The 20,029-nt window shown below is 38.0% G+C and overlaps 4 protein-coding genes across 4 annotated transcripts; 2 read left to right on the forward strand and 2 right to left on the reverse strand.

Annotated features, from left to right (window-relative positions):
* Positions 1-477: 477 nt before the first annotated feature.
* slc38a7 (solute carrier family 38 member 7) lies at positions 478-5,529 on the reverse strand. The gene is made up of 12 exons (XM_057335631.1): positions 5,371-5,529; positions 4,160-4,652; positions 3,988-4,041; positions 3,762-3,906; positions 3,558-3,684; positions 3,256-3,354; positions 3,083-3,140; positions 2,835-2,949; positions 2,519-2,666; positions 2,181-2,380; positions 2,055-2,106; positions 478-1,953 (listed from the first exon to the last, which is right to left on the reverse strand). The coding sequence occupies exons 2-12, from the start codon at positions 4,421-4,423 to the stop codon at positions 1,836-1,838; spliced, it is 1,380 nt and encodes a 459-aa protein (XP_057191614.1). The 5' UTR covers positions 4,424-4,652; positions 5,371-5,529; the 3' UTR covers positions 478-1,835.
* A 977-nt stretch (positions 5,530-6,506) lies between these two features.
* Positions 6,507-11,956, reverse strand: got2b (glutamic-oxaloacetic transaminase 2b, mitochondrial). Its single transcript, XM_057342036.1, has 10 exons — positions 11,745-11,956; positions 10,032-10,188; positions 9,310-9,438; positions 9,146-9,205; positions 8,857-9,018; positions 8,639-8,743; positions 8,371-8,521; positions 8,007-8,172; positions 7,767-7,917; positions 6,507-6,922 (listed from the first exon to the last, which is right to left on the reverse strand). The coding sequence occupies exons 1-10, from the start codon at positions 11,939-11,941 to the stop codon at positions 6,800-6,802; spliced, it is 1,401 nt and encodes a 466-aa protein (XP_057198019.1). The 5' UTR covers positions 11,942-11,956; the 3' UTR covers positions 6,507-6,799.
* Positions 11,957-12,352: 396 nt separating this feature from the next.
* bmp15 (bone morphogenetic protein 15) lies at positions 12,353-14,864 on the forward strand. The gene is made up of 2 exons (XM_057342048.1): positions 12,353-12,765; positions 13,237-14,864. Exons 1-2 carry the CDS (start codon positions 12,627-12,629, stop codon positions 14,046-14,048), a joined length of 951 nt encoding a protein of 316 aa, XP_057198031.1. The 5' UTR covers positions 12,353-12,626; the 3' UTR covers positions 14,049-14,864.
* A 2,061-nt stretch (positions 14,865-16,925) lies between these two features.
* On the forward strand, positions 16,926-19,257 carry leap2 (liver-expressed antimicrobial peptide 2). Its single transcript, XM_057342059.1, has 3 exons — positions 16,926-17,149; positions 17,794-17,963; positions 18,115-19,257. Exons 1-3 carry the CDS (start codon positions 17,075-17,077, stop codon positions 18,152-18,154), a joined length of 285 nt encoding a protein of 94 aa, XP_057198042.1. The 5' UTR covers positions 16,926-17,074; the 3' UTR covers positions 18,155-19,257.
* The last annotated feature ends 772 nt before the right edge of the window (positions 19,258-20,029 follow it).

Raw genomic sequence — 20,029 nt, forward strand, 5'->3', positions numbered from 1 at the left:
AATTAAGCGTATCATTGCCATTTTTTAATAAAATAAGTTTAACAGCCAACAGAAAAGAGTAGCAAAGATAAAATATCAGTAGGGTCTGCATTGCTGGATGTGACTCTTATTTTGACAACGGAGCCGCTAAGGTTTACGCGTCTACACGCAATTACGCGTCCACGCGTCTAACGTCTGTAGACGAAATTACGTCTTTAGGCGCAATAACGCGTCCACGCGTCTAACGTCTGTACACGTTACGTCTAAAGACATTTTTGATCAAACGGCCTTCCATAGGAAACGAATGGTCTCTGGGTTGTATTGATGGGGTACCATCAGTAAAACAACTGATGAAAGCATTAAATTTGTATTTTTACCTCGGTTAACCAGTTAGTAAAATATTGTAAAGACATTTGAACCTTTTTTAATATTTCTACTAAAAGTGGAGTAGTTTTTAGAATAATATTGTTTGCTTTTCTTTTATTGTTGTTTTACAATCAAATATATTCGTCTTACAGTACTTTTCCTTTAAAGTTCTTTTTTTATCAAAGTAAGTCCATGCTGTTTTACAAATGTAAATGGGCAGGTATCAATTTGCTCTACATTCAGCAGCACATGTATAATTAAATTTGTCTAATCAAAGTAAAATGTAAAACTTTTCAAGTAAGTTTTATTACCTATCCGTTTCATTTTTGTTACTATGGCAAAATGGTAAGATGTTGACTAATAACAGTTAACATAAAGTTAACAAATTGACAAGTAGTTAAAGTAGCCTTCTGCTGTTTTATGAATTGGCCCTGTATAGTCAAACTGCATTTTACAGTCGAGATAAAAAGTTGTAACAGTTACATAAAATGAGCTTGTTCGCTGACTATGGAAATCCCTTTACTGATTGAACTGAAATAGTAAACAAACATACAATTATACATGATTTTGGAAAAGGTAGACATGCATCTTGTGTCATTAAATACACTAAAGAATTTACCTGGTATGTCTGCAGAATTACATACATAAAATTGCATCAACACAACAATGTGACTTACAGTACACATTATACATTACAGTACACAATGGCTAAAAGGAATTTACTGGAGAAAATATCATTTGGGCAACAAAATTTTCCCAATAACAATTTAAACACAAATTAATTCTCAAAGCCATGTATCCTTACACTTAATTCAAGTATCAGTCAGTTAAAAAAGAAATAAAATTGTTGTTTGGAAGAGAGATCAACAAGTTCTTAACACATTGCTGAATACACATAGCAAAAAGAGCAATTGCATCAGATAAAAAACACTTTAAATATCCATCTTTTCTGATTTAAAGTGGTACACTCACACAGACTTACTCTCTTTCAGTTTCCCCACAATTTAGAACTGCAGAGTTACAGATTTGGCAGTGCAAGTCCTCTAAAAAAAACCAATATAATTAACAAATATATATTCTAAGAGTAAACATAATAAACTCATTTTGTCAAGTGTAGAAGGCATTCATAAAACAAATTGCAACAAAAAAATCATAAGAGTTTATATTTGGAAGATCTCAGACAGATCCGAAAGCAAGGATTTAAAACAATGTCCAAATCCATTTCGAATGTAGATGTATAGTGGTCATCCATTCACACACAGCCCGATCAGAGGGGTTTAATGCCGCATGCTGGTAGGTAATCCACTACATTAGGAGGTATAGAATTCTCTGGAATCTTCCCAACTTGAGTGTGCATTTCGCAAACAGAGAAATTTAAAATGGTCACCTGAAGAAATAATAATGTCAGTACTAGACATGGTTTGTCTTCATGTTTTCACTTTGTTTCTGTTGTTTTAAGTCCATTGTCCACGAGGTCACAAGTTATCCTGCTATTGGCTATCAGGATGATTGATGATATCTTTGTAGATTGCATTAGTGGTTGTCTGTCCAAAGATGAATGCACCAATAGTAACCATGACAACCCCAAATGCCACCATTCCATTCCAGCTGTAGAGATATAATTTGGTTATTCAGTTTTGTCATTGAACTACTACACTTATAAATCCACTTTTGTAAAATGTTTCATAAAAATAATAAAACGTGTTTACCTGGCTGATCTGACATCGTGCTCCGAAAGCTTTGCCTGAATCAAACACAACCCTATAAAAAAAGAGAGGTTATACTCATGCCACTATTTGTACAATACAATATGGCTACAATAAATCTGAAAATACCTGGGAACACAAAGATGAAGCATGCGGCCAAACCACCAATAAGTGAAATGACTCTTCCAATGTCAGGAATGAAGAGAGCAAGGATTAGCGTGAGACAAAACCAGATAAGCGTCTGCAGTATCCTCCTCCTCCGTTCCTTTGCCACATCTGTCTCTACCTCCTCTCCTTTAAAACGCAGCCATAGACCTTCCAACACGGCCCTAAACTCAGACATTTACACACCCTCATTTGCTGAAAGACATTGGATGCTGTCCTGATTTACATCCTGAGATTTCACAGATATACATACATGAATGACACATAACACATCTACAGTATAGACCACGAAAGTCTGTTACCTTCCACAGAAGTGCAGGATTGGATAGGAGGTGACAACACAAATGATGATAAAGGCTCGAGCAATAGCCACTGCGACATCATTAGATGGATATGACATTAACACATCCTGACTTACAGTCGAGCCAAACGACAGGAAGCCACAGACCCCTGCGGAAAGACACAAACCTAAATTTTACAGAGCTAAAGCTTGTTAAGCACAAACAATACAAATATTTATTGCAGTCTTATCATTATTTTAAGTATTTTAACAGCAACATGCCATTTAAACAGGGTGCAATGAGATCTAAGATCTAATCAACATTGGGGCTCACAAACCTGTGCCTGTATAAACAAAGAGGCAGATAATGATGCTGGCAGTAACAACTGCCCACCAAGGCCGGATTTCTGGTTTTTTCATGCTATTAAAAACAGGAACACTACTGACATGACACTGAGAAAAAGAGAGAAGAGGAGAATCAAATCAATGTCACTGATCCTGCTGGAGTGAGCTATATTTAAAAAAAAAATGATATCATTGGCAGAAACAGATATGCTTTCAGAACCAGGAATATAAATATACATACCTGAAAACCAAAGCAGATTGTAGGCATGGCATTGAACACATCAGTCCAGGATGCAGGCCTGAAAGACACTATTATGTTACAATAGAAGAATGTGAAACAAGGTGCCTGAATGAGTAGGTGGGTGTTATGAGACCCCAGACTCCAATGGTCTGTATTTCAAATGTAGTTCTGACCTGACTGGGATAAGTCCTGGAGAAACGTCATTGTCGGGCCAGAAGTATTTGACGATGATTATGATCGTCACATACCAGGTGCCAATAACACTCAGGGTGCTACAGATTAATCAGTACAAAATATGCATATTATGATATAATCGGCAAACACTGATATTTAATCAGAAATAATTTTATGATTATATAGTAATTATTTGTACGTTTGCAACCATCACAACACAGCACTGAAACGCCATTGCACAAAGTACACTTCAATGCAAAATGCTATAAATTGTGTAAAAGAATAGGAAAGGAGCTCCTACCTGGCGTATTTCTGGAAGCCGATTTCTTTGGGTATAGACAGAGGGAGAATGATCAGCAATGAGGTCAAAGTAATGGTGAATTTACGATCCGTGTACCAGTGCGCCTCTTGATCCATTGCACCAAACACTGCAATAAGAAAGGATGGAAATTAGAAGACTGCATTGAGACTGTTTTAATATGTGTGCAAATGTGCAGACACTCACGCTTATCCAACTGATCCCCAATGATGATAAGAAAAGCTATGCATGTGCCAAAGGTGTACACAGCAATGGCCAGCTCACAAATGACACCAAGAACCTTCCCACACACAGCACGAATTACCTCCTGATATGTTGTTTCATTGCTCACCTGAAAAACACAAACACGTGGAGCGTAAGTGTAAGTGCGTATGCTTTACAAGACCGATGCGAGTCTGACGTATTTGCTCACCTGAGAACAATAAGCCAGGATAACCAACCCACTGATGATGAACACCATCATGCACTGCGAAAGAATTCAATTCAACACTCAGGTCAAAGGGACATCAGAGAAATGTGTACACTGTTAAGACTGATCCAGCTGATCAGGGTTTTATTTACAGTGGTTTGTAGGTGTGTCTCACCATTTGAAGGGCAACTCCAGCAGTTACCCCTCCGGCCATGTTAAATGCAGCTGGAAAATTGAGAAGTCCAGCTCCCAGAGCAGCGTTCACCACGATAAAAACAGCCCCGAGTGATGTAGTCCCTCCCCTTCTGTCGTCTGATTGGTTGGGCAGCTGTACAGAGTCCACGCTGGGGCTCTGCAGGAGCCATGCCCTTTCACCAGCATCTTCACTGTAGCCCCAATCTCCCGTTTCACTGTTAATGGCTCTGTCCGCCCTTGACATGACGCTTGCTTTTCTCACACACTCTCAAACGAATTTAAAAGGGCACCATACGGTAAAAGACACCGCTTGAGCCAAAAAGATAGAGAACACGCTTGTGCTGTCAGTTTTAGGTGCCACTCAGGATATTTTACTGTTGAGGCAAAACAATACCATGTAGCTAAACCCAGCCAAGCAGCAAACACACCTGCACAGGTCCAAGCCAAAAACTTACAACAGGATGTTGTGGGACCTGTGAACAAAAAGGGAAAAACACACATGAAACACTTGATCCACAACATAATAGTTTGCTCTGTGAGGTCAGTGCTGTTTGCACTTCAGGACACGTCTGCGAATCACGAGGCCTGTCATAGTGTCATCTCTGGGGTTAACATGATGAAGTAAGCAAAAATCTCAGACAAGCCACAATTAAGGAAATACAATTTCTGCTCACATGAGAAAACAATGCAGCCCTGTGCGAAGTTTATCTTCAAAGCACAGAAAGACTACACTCTGCAGACTAACTCGATCAGAAGTTAATCTGCATTTATCGATTATCATTACACGAAATCTTTAACCCAGATAACAGAAGGTCCAGTTAAGACAGCGGCATCTATGTTTATCACAATTTCACAATTAGGGAAGACACTAGCCGGCATAATAGCAGAAAGAATATATTGTGCTGCAGTGGCTCCAACCATTAAATGACTCAAATGAATACAACAGGACATAGCTAGGCAATGTAGAAAGCAATATAAAGGTTAATTTCATACCGGTAACTGTAACAACACTGGCCAATTCAAACACAAAACGACGAGCATTCATAGATCTATACAAAATCGAAGGTCGCAAAACATAACTAACCCTTTAACAAATCACATGACTTAGTGTTCAAATGAATTACAGCTTGTGTTGTTAAGCTAATCAACTCTTCAGATACAAACAAGATGTTATAGAGCGAAATGACCCACCTCGTTTGCTTTGGCGATCCCGCAACGTAACAAAAAGGTGTTAGTTTCAGTAAACGAGGTTTATCAGTAAACATGAATTACTACTAACGTTACTTGCTATTACTGTGCCCCGCTCCACCGCTGCAGTATGGCACTGCTCTGTTTTTGCTGAGCACAAGCGTAACCTGAAAGTCATGTGACATGGTTCTGACGTCACCACGGATAATCACAGTCGTTTTACTTAACAAATAAAAGTTTTTTATTTTAAAATTAGACTTATATATTTTACATATACACTTTTTACAAATGTTATATACTATACTATATTTTACAAACGTCGATGCTGTGCTCATACCACTGAAGGCATATGTAGAGCTATGTTGTTTTATCTGTGAAATGTTTTCAGTTTTATGAACGTATGATTATTATTTTGTTAGGGAAACAGCGTTAGCCCGACACCCTTACTGTTTTTCTTTATTATATTTCACAGTTTTAGAAATACATTTGCGCGATTTGGCCACAAGAGGGTTCAGCTATTTAAAGTAAACGAAATCTGTTTTTCTGTACCACAAGAGTTTTTATCTTTGTCTTAATCTTATTTATGGTATGTGGTCTATAAATGTTATGATGGGAAGACATGCAACTCGGAAATGCTGATCGACGAATTTAGCAGTGTGAATGTTCTGGGAAACAAGTCAGCAGTATAAATGTGACTCATGTGAGCCTTTTATCTTACTGAACACATGGGGAACAATATTTAACACCTTTAAATATATTAGATTTGTAATCTAAAATGTGATTAAAGAAAACACTGAACAGTGCAGTCAGTGTATAGATGTCTCTTCACATCTCTTGCTCTCACTGCAGTGCTAAAATAAATATTTGTTAAATAATAACACAATTAAATTCTTGAAATTAAGTTTACAGTTAAATACAGTTGCTTACTTTATTACTTAATAGCTTAGAGTCATTACTTTAAACTAACAGGTATAATGTTGCCTGTAGCAAGTAAATAATTCCTACACAGCACTTGTATAAGCTTAAAGTTTCTACAAATAAAAAATGCACAAATCATAGACTTTAATTGTTCATTTAAATTGAAAAAAAGCTCACATCAAAAAGGATATTTCCCTGAATTAATCAATAAACACATCATGACATGGAAACAATACCATTTATTGTTGTACGTGTGACTTAACTCATACAATAAATAAAGTTCATATAGAATTTTTAACATGATGAAAATGTTGTGCTCATTAGTCAAATCACAAGATGACCTGTGAGATAACTCGGGAGTCAAGAACCGTCTGACCACCTTTAGCATCAACAATGACCTTGCAAAAACAGCCAAATAAAGTGAAGCTCCAAAGAGAAATGGTAAGGGAAACTAATAGAAGCAGGGCATGATGTAAAAGCTTTAGATCAATCTCCTGTCTCAGCATTCTTTGGTCTACTTAGTGACCTGGTGAATGGCATGTGCAAGGTATCCCACATTTCCAGAGGTCACACCCGCAACGCTGATACGGCCATCCTTAGTCATGTAAACAGAGAACTCCTTTGTCAGACGTTCCACCTGAAACACAGTTGTGCCTGTGTTAGAGCTGGCAGCAACATTTATGTAAGCTTATTTATTCAAGTTAATATACACTGCCCGTCCAAAAAAAGTCGAACACTCAAATATTTTGCTGGACCGCCTTTAGCTTTGATTACAGCATGCATTCGCTGTGGCATCGTTTCGATAAGCTTCTGCAACGTCCAGATTGTCCATTTTTTCCCATCCAGAGTTGCATTCATTTTTCGCCAAGATCTTGTATTGATGATGGGAAAGTCTGACCGTTGTGCAAAGTCTTCTCCACCACATCCCAAAGATTCTCAATGGGGTAAAAGTCTGGACTCTGTGGTGGCCAATCCATGTGTGAAAATAGTCAGCTGACTACCTGAATATACTGAATGACCAGGTTATTCCATAAATGGGTTCTTTCTTCCCTGATGGCACGGACATATTCCAAGATGACAATGCCAGGATTCATCAGGCTCAAATTCTGAAAGAGTGGTTCAGGGAGCATGAGACATAATTTTCACACATGGATTGGCCACAACAGAGTCCAGGACCTCATTCTTTGTGCATATAGCGTTGCTGAACCTAGACCTTCAATCCAATGGGAGGATCTTACCTATTTGCTTAGTTAAATCCAGGCAGTGACTTTTTTTGGGACAGGCAGTGTATAAACATTATACTTAATGACATTTTTGAGGGATTTACATTTACACATTTGGCAGACGCTTTTATCCAAAGCGACGTACATTGCATTATACTATACATTTGTTTCAAAGTATGTGCAATCCCTGGGATCGAACCCATGACCTTGGTGTTGCTAGCGCCATGCTCTTACCACTGAGCCACAGGAAAGATTTACCTGCTCAGGTTTAAGCCCAGTGAAGCAGAACATGCCGATTTGGTCAATTACATGCTGCCAGTTGCGAGTAGATCCCTCATTTTTTAGATTTGCCACCAGCATTTCTCTCATCTTGATGATACGGTCTGCCATGTCCTTCACCTCCGTCAGCCTACAGAGATACAAATACAACAATACAACATTTTATTAAAAGGCCATCAATAAGCATGAACCAGTAAGAGAGTTATCAAGGCATGTCACCATGTAGAGTGCAGATCAGGTGTGTTGAGGATCGTTGAGGCAATGCGAGCTCCATTCATGGGTGGGTTGGAGTAAATGGGGCGAATCAGAATCTTCAGCTGAGACTCCACCCTCTTTGCCTCCTCGGCGTCAGCGCACACCACTGTGAAGCCCCCCACACGCTCTCCTACAACACAAAAATAAAAAGGATTATTAGGATTCTAATTGTGTACTGTTTTTCTTTAAATATCAGCCAACTCATTCATAACAAAGAGGATAGGTTTATTCTAACTGATATTACACTCCAAAGAATAATACACGGGAGTTTCTGTATTGGAAAAAAGAACACTGTTAACAGTGTAAATGCAGCACACTGTGTACTCACCATAGAGGCCCATGTTCTTAGCAAAAGACTGAGACAAGAGAATGTTGTGGCCCTGCTCAATGAAGTGTCTTACAGCCCAGGCATCTCGATCAATATCACCACTGGCAAAGCCCTGATAGGCCATGTCAAAAAACACCAGAAGTTTCCTCTTCTGCAGAGAAAATGGACAACACAAGAATGAAGTACAAGAACTTGAAGTGACCTAACACATAAAACAACTGAACATTATTACTCAATAAGCAGATCACATAAAAACAGATAAATCCACCTTGATGACAGCTGAGAGCTCCTTCCATTGCTCTGGTCTGGGATCAACACCAGTGGGGTTATGAGCACAAGCATGAAGCATGATTACGCCGTTCTCTGGAATTTTCTGTAGGTTAGAAAAAATATATATTTATTGTACATACTGTACACATTTTACAAATACTCTAATTAGTGTCAGTATAGGTTGTATTAGTAGGTTTTACATGAATGCTGACTCACTGAGATGTCATCAAGAGCCCCAGCAAAGTCAAAACCACAGGTAGCAGGATCATAGTAACGGTAAGCTTTCAGCTGCATTCCAGCATCACGGAAAATAGGAGTGTGGTTTCCCCAGGATGGCTTAGGCAAATATACATCCCTTCCCACTAAGTGAAACCGTGACTAACAAACAAGGATGGACATAATGCGAGACATTTGAAAACAAATCCATTGCAATATGACAAAACTGTATGGAGATGAATACGAGTGGTTGCAAAAACTTTTTGGCTGTGCAATGTTAAATACCCACCAGGTAGTTGCCTCCAATCCTCAGAGAACCAGTGCCTGAGATTGTTTGGACTGTTATGCTCTAAAAAGGAATGATTCACATTTAAAGAAATGAAAAGATGTTATAAACAAACTATAATAATAATAATAATATGAAAACACCCTGGATAGCAGAGAAATACTCACCCTCTTGCTTTTAAGAACCTCACTGTCAGGCCCCAGTGCCAGTTCAGCACAAGCCTTGGTAAAATCTCCCAGACCACCAATAGGCAGATACTCTTTATCCAGCATCTTAGAGGCAATCATAGCCTCTGCCTAAAAAAACAAGTAAAATAGTACCAAACATGTTACCTTTCAATTAGATAGCGTGTGGTCATAAATGTAATTGATGGGTTTTGCTTTAACAGGACAGCCTCTAAAATCACTGGGCTCAGGATGACTTTGCAGAAAGAGAAAAATCAGAAAAACATGTTAACTCGATATATAAACACCCCTCCTTTCTTTTACCAATACTGTGAAGGCAGACTGTCCTCCACCCACATGCACAAATACATGTCCTCTATTGGTCAAATCGGACAAGCCCGCTTAAAACAAAATGCCTATATAAATCATTTTACAAAAAAGAGCTCCTTTTATCAAAGAGTACATTTTCCAATATCTTATTTTATTTAAAAAGCAAAGGACACCATATGACTCTTTTTGCATGGTTCTGTACCATTCTATATAAACTGCAACACTGCCATGTAAAGAAATTGCACATATGTATACCCAAATTATGTAGTTGTTCAAGTACATCAGTGTATGGTACATGATTTGAGCCACAACTTTCGTTTAAGCACTTCTGCTCACAATTCACACAACTCCGCAATAAATGCTCAAACACCCAGTGGCACAGACAAGGTACATACCTTGCGGACACAGCTGAGAACGTATGGCTTGCCATTATCATCCCTGTATGCTCCCACACCCAGGTTCATCTTTTGAGGGTTTGTATCCCGTTTGTAGGCCTCTGTCACTCCCAGGATGGGATCAGGTGGTCCCATTTGCACTTCACTCCACCATGAACTTGTATTTAAAAAAGCATAACACACAATTACAAATTTGCCCAGAGCAGATCAAATTTAGATAAAACTCAGATTCCCTATTCAAAATGACAGGTTTAGAAAAAAAACACGAGGCCATGGATAGCCCAGTCCTGCATTAAATGTCATGCCTGCAGTTAAGTTGCACAAACTCCTATTGCATTGCATGCCCGGCGTGTCACGGTCATACATGTGTGTGGTACAGTATATAACACTACGACTTGGCATCTAAAATTACTTTCATTTTTTGCCCTATATTTAAGGTGCTTAAAGACAAAAACAGATAATTTTATAACTGTTTGTTTTATATCACTATGCATAGTATAGCTGTAGCCACTGAGAAAATGTAAGGTTATCTCTTTATTAGGGGTTTATGTTCTAAAAGTCCTTTTGAACGTGACCTATTTGCCAGATATGGTGACCCATACCCAAAATGTGACCTCTGCATTAACCCATCCAGTGAGTAATTAACACACGCACAGAATACACATACACCCGAAGCAGTGGGCAGCTATCATTGCAGCGCCCGGGGAGCAAGTGGGGGTAAGGTGCCTTGCTCAAGGGCACCTCAGGCGTTACCGCTGGTGTTCTACCGAAATTCGACTCCCCTACTTCTGATTGGTCCATTCACTTAGGATGCTGCTTTGTGATTGGTCCCTATCTCTAAATCCCGCCCCCACACCTAATCCTAACCCTAACCTTCGTAGGGGAAAACAGGGGAGTCGGATTTTGATACAACACCGGCCTTGAAAATGGAACCGGCAACCTTCTGGTCACGAGTCTGACTCTCTAACCATTAGGCCACGACTGCCGCTAGAAACGTTTGCGGTTTGCAAATATTTAAGTCGCTGTTTGCGTGGTGAGTGATTGTGTCCCTTCTTAAAGTCGAATTAAATCATGATAAGGGCTACTGAATTCTCAATTTAACATCAGCAATGCTTTGCCCTCCAAACCCATTGAAAAAGGACACAGTCCACCATAATTTCTTGACAGAAGAATCCGGAAGTAACCCAAGCCAATCAAAAACTTAAACTTGCTTGTTGCAGCCAATGGTAGGAAAGGAAGCATGAACGTACGGTCTCCAAAAGAGATCAAAAAGACTGTGGTATGCCATCGCGTTTAAAGGCAAGAACGCTAGTAAATAATCTAATTTACAAAACATGTCTAAACCCGTATAAGGTTGAGAATACACGTGACGGAAAATGTTCTATGTATGATTCTGGATAAATGCAGAATAACAAGAAACGGTTTTAAATAGTCGCTTAAGCGCAAAATGCAAGGTCAGAGTGATGCTGAATGAATCCGGATAATACTTTAATGGCACTGTTCAATCTGATCTATTAAGTTAACTGCAAGAAACCGACATGAAATGTTTAGTGCAGGTAACGTTAGCCATAATAATAATGACTGGGAACATTTACTAGTTTATAATCTCTGTTTATTAACGTCATATTTACGGAACCTTGCTGAAAGCAATATAGTAATAAACATCTTGTAAAGGAACAAAGCGTCTGCTATAAAATTATTAAAACAAATTACCTTGCTCGAATGGGTAGAGCACCTAAGGACGGCGTAAAACACCCAACAGAGGATAAAAACTTGGTAGTTTTAAGGAGAGCCATTGCTGCTGCTGTCGGCTGAAGCGCAGAGTGGGGATGTGCACGCGCCACGCGGTTGTCAACGAGCAATAAAGTGCGCGCGTGTTCATGAAGAGGACTGCTGATTGACAGCGCCATCTAGGGGTATGGGATGAAACAAGCCTGCCGGAAAAAACTGAAATTGTTATTATTTACAAAGGAAATTGAATTGGTATTAATAAAATTATAAAGATCTCATTGGCTCTCTACTGGTAATGTGTGGGTTCTATTGGAAAGATGCTTTCCAGCAAATGGGGATCAATTAAACACCATTATTCCTACTAGAAGGCCCAAAAACACATATGTGTAAATAAATGAAGTTTGCAATGGCTTTAATGGTAAACATGGGATGATTCATAAAGGTATTTGTAAAGGAAACTATAAAAAAAATATGTATCCCAGAACAGCCAACCTTGACGTTTCGTGGGTAATTGGGCATGACGTCACACGATTAATAGCGCACCCAAAAGGTTGTCGTTGTCAGGTGATGTTTAGGTTGAATTGCACCCGCTGATTGTCTTGTCTTGGAGACTATGGTAGTCTTCCAGGTGGCACTCGTCTGTACGAGGGGCTGAACATGAAGGCTACCAGCAGTCTTAACTCTCTCAGACTCTGCATATTATTGTGTTTGTTTGTGCTGCACATGTCTACGCGCGAGGTTGGAAAAATGGCCTCTCCGTCGAATTTTGGCGTCACATCAACGCAAGTACGCCGAAGTCGACACCCGAAACAGAGGAACCCGTATTAAACACCTCTCGTAGAAAGCCAAACTGAAGACGAAGGTATGCGACTCATGTTGCATTTATATAGGATAGCGGCGGATCCAGACGGAAAGCCAAAGCAACACAAGTTATTTGGGTCCAATACTGTAAGGTTGCTGCAAGCTTCCGCAACTGAGAAGCACTTTCTCCCAACGTCAACTGGTAAAGCCTTTTCATTCTTGTCTCATACTTATGTGTACTACCATCCCAAGTAATATTTATTTAGAGAGTTTCCATCACAAATAAGCTACCATTATGAACCATCAGCTGATAAAACCTTTACAAAATGCATGTAGTGTGTTTAGGCCTGGATTTAAAGGTGTTCTGTTGGTTTCCATCTGCCAGATAACATCCCACTTGTTGAAGCCAACACATACCAGTTGAGACTAGTGTAGTTTCCAATAAAACTTCTATTATAACCATTAGAATTTATTTCTGTGACTGTTTCTGTTATTTGGTTTTCAGCAGGAATGTTGTAGAAGTCATGTTGTATTGCTTGTTGTCTTGAAATTTACTCTCTAATCACACTTATTTTTTAAATAATTCTTTGGTATGTATTTTTGGACACTAGGACCTCTGTCTTGACCTTTTGCTTTATTGTCTCTCTCCTCTCTCTAATCACTACTGGACTAGACCTTCAATATACCTACACTGTGAAATATGAACTGAAAAACCTCTCATTGAACAAACTGGTGAAGGCGTCTTTTATGCACCTGAGGTCTCCTGTGTCATCCCATCCTATCTGTGTGGCTAGAGTGACCTCTTCACAAAATCATCCTGAGGGTGACAATGTTACTATGGGTCCTCGAAGCCTGTGGACTGAATCTGATGTTACAAACCACGTGTCCCAGTCGAATGGTGACCATGTATTCCTCTTTGTCCATTATCGATGCTCAAAAACAGACCGTGATGCGTCTATCGTAAGACTCGTTACGCAAAGAAAACGTTTCCCACCTCAAAACCATCTCAGAGCTCCCGTTTTGCTACTTTTCTTGGACGAGAACAAGCAACTCATGGAATATTTCAAACCCCTTTCTCGCCCTAGCACAAGATCCCGCCGTTCCAAGGAGCCCGGCAGCATTGTTTCTGATATCCCCAACTACAAGCAAGGGCCGAACAGTGTGGCCAAAAACCTGTGTAAGCTGCATTCCTACCGTGTGGCCTTCAAAGACCTAGGATGGGACCACTGGATCATTGCACCCCACAAGTACAATCCACGTTACTGTATGGGAGACTGCCCTCGTATTCTCCATTATGGCTATAATTCACCCAACCATGCGATCATGCAGACTTTAATCAGCGATCTTGGTGTTGCAGATATTCCGCTACCCTCCTGCGTTCCTTATAAATATAAACCGATCAGCGTGCTGATGATGGAGAGGAATGGAAACATAGTTTATAAAGAATATGAGGACATGATTGCAGACTCCTGCACCTGCAGATGACTTTGGGCTCGGGTCAGAATAGGAAAAAGGTGCGAAAGGGCAATGTGAATATGTACCAGCACAGTTAGAAAACTAAACTGAATGGCAAGGTGTGCAATGGTGTGTCTGTTTTGATTGCCTGTTGCCTTTGCATAACTACCACAATTTTGAAAATGAGGTATCCGTAACACGCCTCAATTGTGGAGAATCATTAGTTTAGTCTTATCATGTTCCCAGTACCTGACATTTGGCGATATAGATATAAATAAGTGGTCATGATATCAAGTGTAATAGGTGGATATTAAGGTTTTAGACCTGTTAAAATAATTGGCTACAATATTCTATTTTGTCTTTTTTTCTTATTTACCATTTGTCAGTGTATGTTTTTGGTTTCTGTGTGGTTCTGTCTACTGTTTGTTACTGTTATATCTGTTACTGTACATAATGTATTTATGAAAAGGGATGAAAGTAGGATTATGAACATTTTTGCACTTTATCAAAAGACACTAGTGAATATAAAAAAAAACAAAAAGGAAAAAAATATAAAGGAGGGAGGGGAAAATACAATCACTCCCTGTCTGTTGACTGTTAAGTAGATCAGGACAGAGTTTGGACTTCAGAATGTTGCTCTACGTTTGTGGCCTCTTATTACATCTTGTCCATTTTAACTGCGGGCAGGAGGTATGAGGAGCAGTTGACATTTTGCACTTTCTCACTGAATACATGCCATACAGTATGTTTATGAAATGGACACTTTCATAGACTCATTTTGTAGTGCGGGAATTAATCTATTCACATGAAATACAAAGTTTTAATGTTATAATGAGAGATGATGAAATAAAGAGGTATTTTGGTAAAAAAGAAAGCAAATTTCTAATTGTGTGTTGTGTGGTCATTTGTGCTAAAATGTTCAAAGTGATACTCTGCTTTATCTTGCTGTTTTTGATGTTAATGCAGTAGATTAAGTTGCATGGTGTAAAATGTATTTTATTCAGAACAGGGACATCAGTAAAAAAACTTGAGATCGTCTTATGCATGTTGGATGTTGCACACAATTGCAAGCTCTAATCTGATTGACTTGCACAATCAGGGTGTACAGTCTTCTTATCAATCCAATACGGGTTGTTGTTGTATTTTTTTTAATTCCCAGGATGCCATCAAGACTGCTTCTGAGTATGAAATAGTCATTGAATTTAACAGCATTTTTATAGCGATTACACAAAAATATCCACACGCACACTTACATTATTGTAGGGTAATGAACTCTAGTTTGTCAATGTATATGCTGACCATACAGCCCCTCTTGTCCAATTCATAACCAGATTAGGCTGCAAAATGGACTTTATTCTGATCTTGGTCAAAACTCTGGTTTACATAAAGCTTTAAAGCCTATAAAAACTCATTATTTTTTTATTTCTCAAACAGAGAAATGTTTTTAAAAACATACTGATGTGAGTCACCTTAGATATGTCACTTTTATTAGACACTTGAAAATAAAGAAGTCCCCTTTAAACTACATGCTGTGAGTCAAAATTACAGTCTCGCAAAGATCTTCAAACAGGCTATCAAATGCAGGTAGACTCTGTTCTTCTAACTTTGAAACTGGATGGATTTGTTGAAGCACTTTTCTCCTCTTTGGCAACTGATAAGCGTTTCATTTCCCGATGGGATGGTGTGGTTAGAGCATGGCGCTAGCAATGCCAAGGTCATGGGTTCGATCCCAGGGGATTGCACATAGTCAGAAACAAAATGTATAATACAATGCAATGTAAGTCGCTTTGGATAAAAGCATCTGCCAAATGCATAAATAAAAAAATGTAAATGCATACTGTCAAATGTCCATTTATGTGCACAAGACAACTTTTCTGCAGTCTGATCATGAGCTGCAGGCAACCAAATCTTTGTTCCACTTAGGCCTAGAGACACTTAACCTTTATAGATTTCATGTAAAATCGATCTAAAGCAAACGGTTTTATCTTTCACGCATGAAGAGACTTGCAGAACCTTGATAAGCTCGGCCTTGAATGCTTCATTACTAACACAGTGGGAATGCTAAAAATGTTTAACACAATGCCACCAGCTTATGAAACAGTACACGCTATTATTTATGTGCAATTTGAAATCCCAAGACGATAAGCAACATAATATCCAGTAAACACCATGAGTCAGTTTGGAACCTTTGTGATGAGCTGGAGCGATCTGTGATCCGACTCATATCTATCTCGCTGCCACTCAACAGTTGTTTTTACTCATTTTTTGTCCTTTTATGTTATTATTTAACACATAGGCGCTTTAATCAGTCATTGTTCTTTTTCAAGGATTGTGATAAAAGGAAGACAACTACGTAATATGAACTTTAAGAAACAAAACATAAAAACATTTTACTTGCCACAGTCACCTTTGGCTTTCTCACTAGGGGCTTTAGAAAATTAAACCATACTTTATATAAGTGCTTTCAAATGTCTTCTGAACAGCTTTACAATAATTAAATGACCTGAAATGTGTAGAAATAATAGTCCAATTAGACTGATATACATCCTCTCAAGACCCATATAAGAAATTAATTGCATGGTTAAAATAATTGACACCAATTGCATAGCATATTATATTTATTATATTGGGTCTAAAATCGACAGGATTTGATTTGTGAAGTCATTTTCGACACTGATAAACAACTGAACTTAGCACTCTCTTCCATCAGTGTACCTTAAAATGCTGATAAGCATGTGTCCAGAATATGACTAGTCTTTATTTTATCCCCATTCCTCTCGTTCTTATCCCTCGCTCCTCACAACCGCAGCTGCACTCTTGAGTCTCAGAGGACAGCTTTGTCCAGCCACAAACGTGTCAAATCTGCTTATGAAAAAGCAGAGCGATAGAGTTAGACAGTGATAGAGAGTGAGAGATGTGAGGGAGAGGCATAGGTGTTTATCATGCTGGCCGGAGAGTAGGCCTATATAAGGCAGCGCACTGTGTCTGTAGTCAGTGTTTCTCTGAGCTTACTGTAACAGCTCTTGGCAGGTTTTGTTTAAACTTTTTCAGTCAGCATGCAGGATCACATTATCTTTAACAGATGGACAGTTCTAGCCTGTTGGTTGGTGTTACTGGTGCTTGTCCAGCAGGTAATTATGATTATTGTCAATTTTCTGATTCTACTTTTTCTGCTTTTCTGTTTTACAGCTTTAAAATTGAATATGTTCACAGCTCTTCAAAATGCTTATTTAACCCACATTATCATCCTGTCAGTATGATAATATTTCTGCTATTATCTTCCTTTCTTATTTAAGTGGAAAGTAGAATGTTTGACGTCATTTTTAAGTATTGTTTAAAAACGATAAAAGGAACTACTACATTGTCTGAAAGTTATTATACAGGTTTTTATTTTAGAATTTATTACTATATTAAAACTTATATTGTGTTAGACAAATATGTGTTCTGTTTAATATTTTATTTAGTCAAGTCAATTATTTATATATAGCGCTTTTCACAATTTCATTGTTGCCAAGCAACTTACATTATATAAAGAAATAATAACAGTAATAGATGAACAAATAAAATAAAACAAAGACAGTAGGTATTGCAAGATTTTCTCTATGCAGGGTGCATTAATGAAATTTAACTGAAATAAATACCATGTTGGTTTGTTAGAAATGACTTGACTTGACATTTATTATGTACAGTATGCACAATGGCTGATATATTTTATAAGTTTTATTAAATGTATATTTATTTTTGATGTATAACTAAAAAATGTGTGGTGTTTCAGGTGCTCTGCAGTCCTGTGCCACAACCGGACAAACCCGCAACATCTGAAAAAGAAGTTCAAAGGTCACTTAAGAGAACAGCTCGAATGACCCCATTATGGAGGATCATTGGAACTAAACCACATGCAGCTTACTGCCAGAACAACTTTGAGTGCTCAACGGGAATGTGCAGGTGAATTGACAGATCCTTCAAATGAACAATTTGATTCTGCTTCCAGTTGCATATTATGACCTGTTGCACTTTAAGTAATGCTTTTTTTAAACAAGAAATGCAATAGAAAGTATCAGAATTAATTTTAGACCATGTTCGACTTTGTTTACAGGAAAGGCCACTGTTCCTACAGCCAGCCGATAAATTCCTAAAATGAAGACTCCCTCCTCCTTCTCTGATCTAAAGTTTAAGAGGCTGACCTGACGCTCTACTACACCATCATGCATGTAGGCTACCAAACAGAATCAGATGACAAGCAGTTGATTCAATGAGCAACTGGGCCAAATGAATGTGCAGTGCAGTTAATCTTCAATTAGCTTTAGACATTTAGTCAAGCCTATGGCTGAGTTTTCTAACACCACAAAGGAGGCAATTGGTAATGTTCTGAAGCACTTTCCAGTATGGTGGAAAATTGTGCTTATCATAAAATGTTGACTCTCTTGAAAGTGCAAAGAAAAATCGACATAACATGTGTAGTGGTATTGCTATACTGGAAGTATTAGTAGTTATATTTGCATGTTATTTTTTTCAAATGGAATAAGAATGTTCTATTACATGTATCACACAGATTTCAGGTGGTGCTAGGAAGTGAGTAAGCTAAGTTGTAAGTAATGTAGAATATAATTTTGGGCCAGTTTCTCTTAAAACCAAATTAAGCTCTTATTTTGGATTGTCGAGTGACCCTATAGTACTGAAAACTCAGGACTAAATTTAGCCCCAACCTGGAAACTGGTCCATAGTATAAGATCATGTTACGTGGAAGATATATATGGAGTAGACAAATGTAATGCATAAAGTACACAAATGTCGTTGAACTAAAGTTAGCCCATAGAAAAAAAGGACAGAGAAAGGTTGCAAAGGTTGCCCTTATTGATTGTGCCTACATATTAACCATTTTCTTGATCATTTCCCTCTATCTCTGTGTACTTACAGTGGTAGTATTTAATATAATGACATGTCACTATTTATGTTGTTATATACTAATGTTTTATCGCTTTGACAGTCACCTCATCTCATTAATCTAGACATGGATATTCAACCGTCTTTATCAATTATTTGATTACTTATTTATTATATTCCTCTTTTATTTTGTATGTCTCAACAGCACGTATAAAGCTAATTTTAGAACTAGTATTGATTTATAAGATTTATGTGTCTTGTTTTGTATACTATTCTACTGTAACGCTATAAGAAACTATATATTGTATAAACTAAACTATATGTTAGGGTTTTAAAATAAAAGATTGTTCTGAAAAAGTCAGAATTTAATTTATGAAACCCATGCATTCACAGCACAAATTACTGCCAGCAAATTTAGCAGACTGCTATCTTTTCAGCTTTTAAAGAGGACAGCCAAACACGTGGAGTGTGAATTTGTGACTTACTGGTCGTTGTATAAATGAAATGCTTCTGAGAGAATGAAAAGCACAACAAAACTAAAATGAGAATATATGATACATTAACAGATGCGTTCACATTTCTTGTTAATGACATCATTTTCTTTCACACATCTGATGTATACTAGTTTAAATCAAATGAAAAAAAAATTGGAAATATGTTTGAATTTGGAACTTTCAGAGAGCACACGATTGCACAGAAGCATATTATTACTGATATTCTGTCTATACAAAACGAAGCAATCACTAGCCAGGGGTAGAAATTCTAGGAGGATAATGAAATTATTATCTTTAGGGAGGCTTTTACATATTTTAGGAATAGTACAGTGGTAGTTATATGAATCCTAGTTTGAATATAGGGATTGCTTGTTTTCGCATGTTTCTGATATTACGTTGTATATCATTGACATTATTTAGGTCCCCTGATTATTTAGGTCATATTTTATCATTAAAGCATTGTTATAATATACTGCCCTTGCAGTAAACAAGATAAGCATGGAATGGTCCAAGGTTATTTTAACCACACATTTTTATATATTTAAACATTTTAATAGGTTAGGCCTATGACCTTCACAGTTTTTTTTACTTGGAACTGTATTAAGTAAAGTTAAGTTTGATTAAAAAAATTGC

Source organism: Triplophysa rosa, linkage group LG1, assembly GCF_024868665.1.
Source record: "Triplophysa rosa linkage group LG1, Trosa_1v2, whole genome shotgun sequence".
In the NCBI taxonomy this organism is placed as follows: domain Eukaryota; kingdom Metazoa; phylum Chordata; class Actinopteri; order Cypriniformes; family Nemacheilidae; genus Triplophysa; species Triplophysa rosa.

What these genes read in the sequence shown, in the direction of transcription:
- slc38a7 (XM_057335631.1), bottom strand. Translation starts at nt 4,423, where the DNA reads ATGTCAAGGGCGGACAGAGCCATTAACAGTGAAACGGGAGATTGGGGC. An exon ending in CCAGGACTTATCCCAGTCAG is followed by an intron (nt 3,141 to 3,255) that starts GTCAGAACTACA and finishes AGTGTCTTTCAG; the next exon opens with GCCTGCATCCTGGACTGATG. An exon ending in CAATCTGCTTTGGTTTTCAG is followed by an intron (nt 2,950 to 3,082) that starts GTATGTATATTT and finishes TCTTTTTCTCAG; the next exon opens with TGTCATGTCAGTAGTGTTCC.
- bmp15 (XM_057342048.1), top strand. Translation starts at nt 12,627, where the DNA reads ATGCGACTCATGTTGCATTTATATAGGATAGCGGCGGATCCAGACGGA. An exon ending in CTTTCTCCCAACGTCAACTG is followed by an intron (nt 12,766 to 13,236) that starts GTAAAGCCTTTT and finishes CTACTGGACTAG; the next exon opens with ACCTTCAATATACCTACACT.
- leap2 (XM_057342059.1), top strand. Translation starts at nt 17,075, where the DNA reads ATGCAGGATCACATTATCTTTAACAGATGGACAGTTCTAGCCTGTTGG. An exon ending in TACTGGTGCTTGTCCAGCAG is followed by an intron (nt 17,150 to 17,793) that starts GTAATTATGATT and finishes GTGGTGTTTCAG; the next exon opens with GTGCTCTGCAGTCCTGTGCC. An exon ending in TGCTCAACGGGAATGTGCAG is followed by an intron (nt 17,964 to 18,114) that starts GTGAATTGACAG and finishes CTTTGTTTACAG; the next exon opens with GAAAGGCCACTGTTCCTACA.
- got2b (XM_057342036.1), bottom strand. Translation starts at nt 11,941, where the DNA reads ATGGCGCTGTCAATCAGCAGTCCTCTTCATGAACACGCGCGCACTTTA. An exon ending in TTCTCAGCTGTGTCCGCAAG is followed by an intron (nt 9,439 to 10,031) that starts GTATGTACCTTG and finishes TTGTTTTTTTAG; the next exon opens with GCAGAGGCTATGATTGCCTC. An exon ending in CCTGATCTGCACTCTACATG is followed by an intron (nt 7,918 to 8,006) that starts GTGACATGCCTT and finishes GTATCTCTGTAG; the next exon opens with GCTGACGGAGGTGAAGGACA.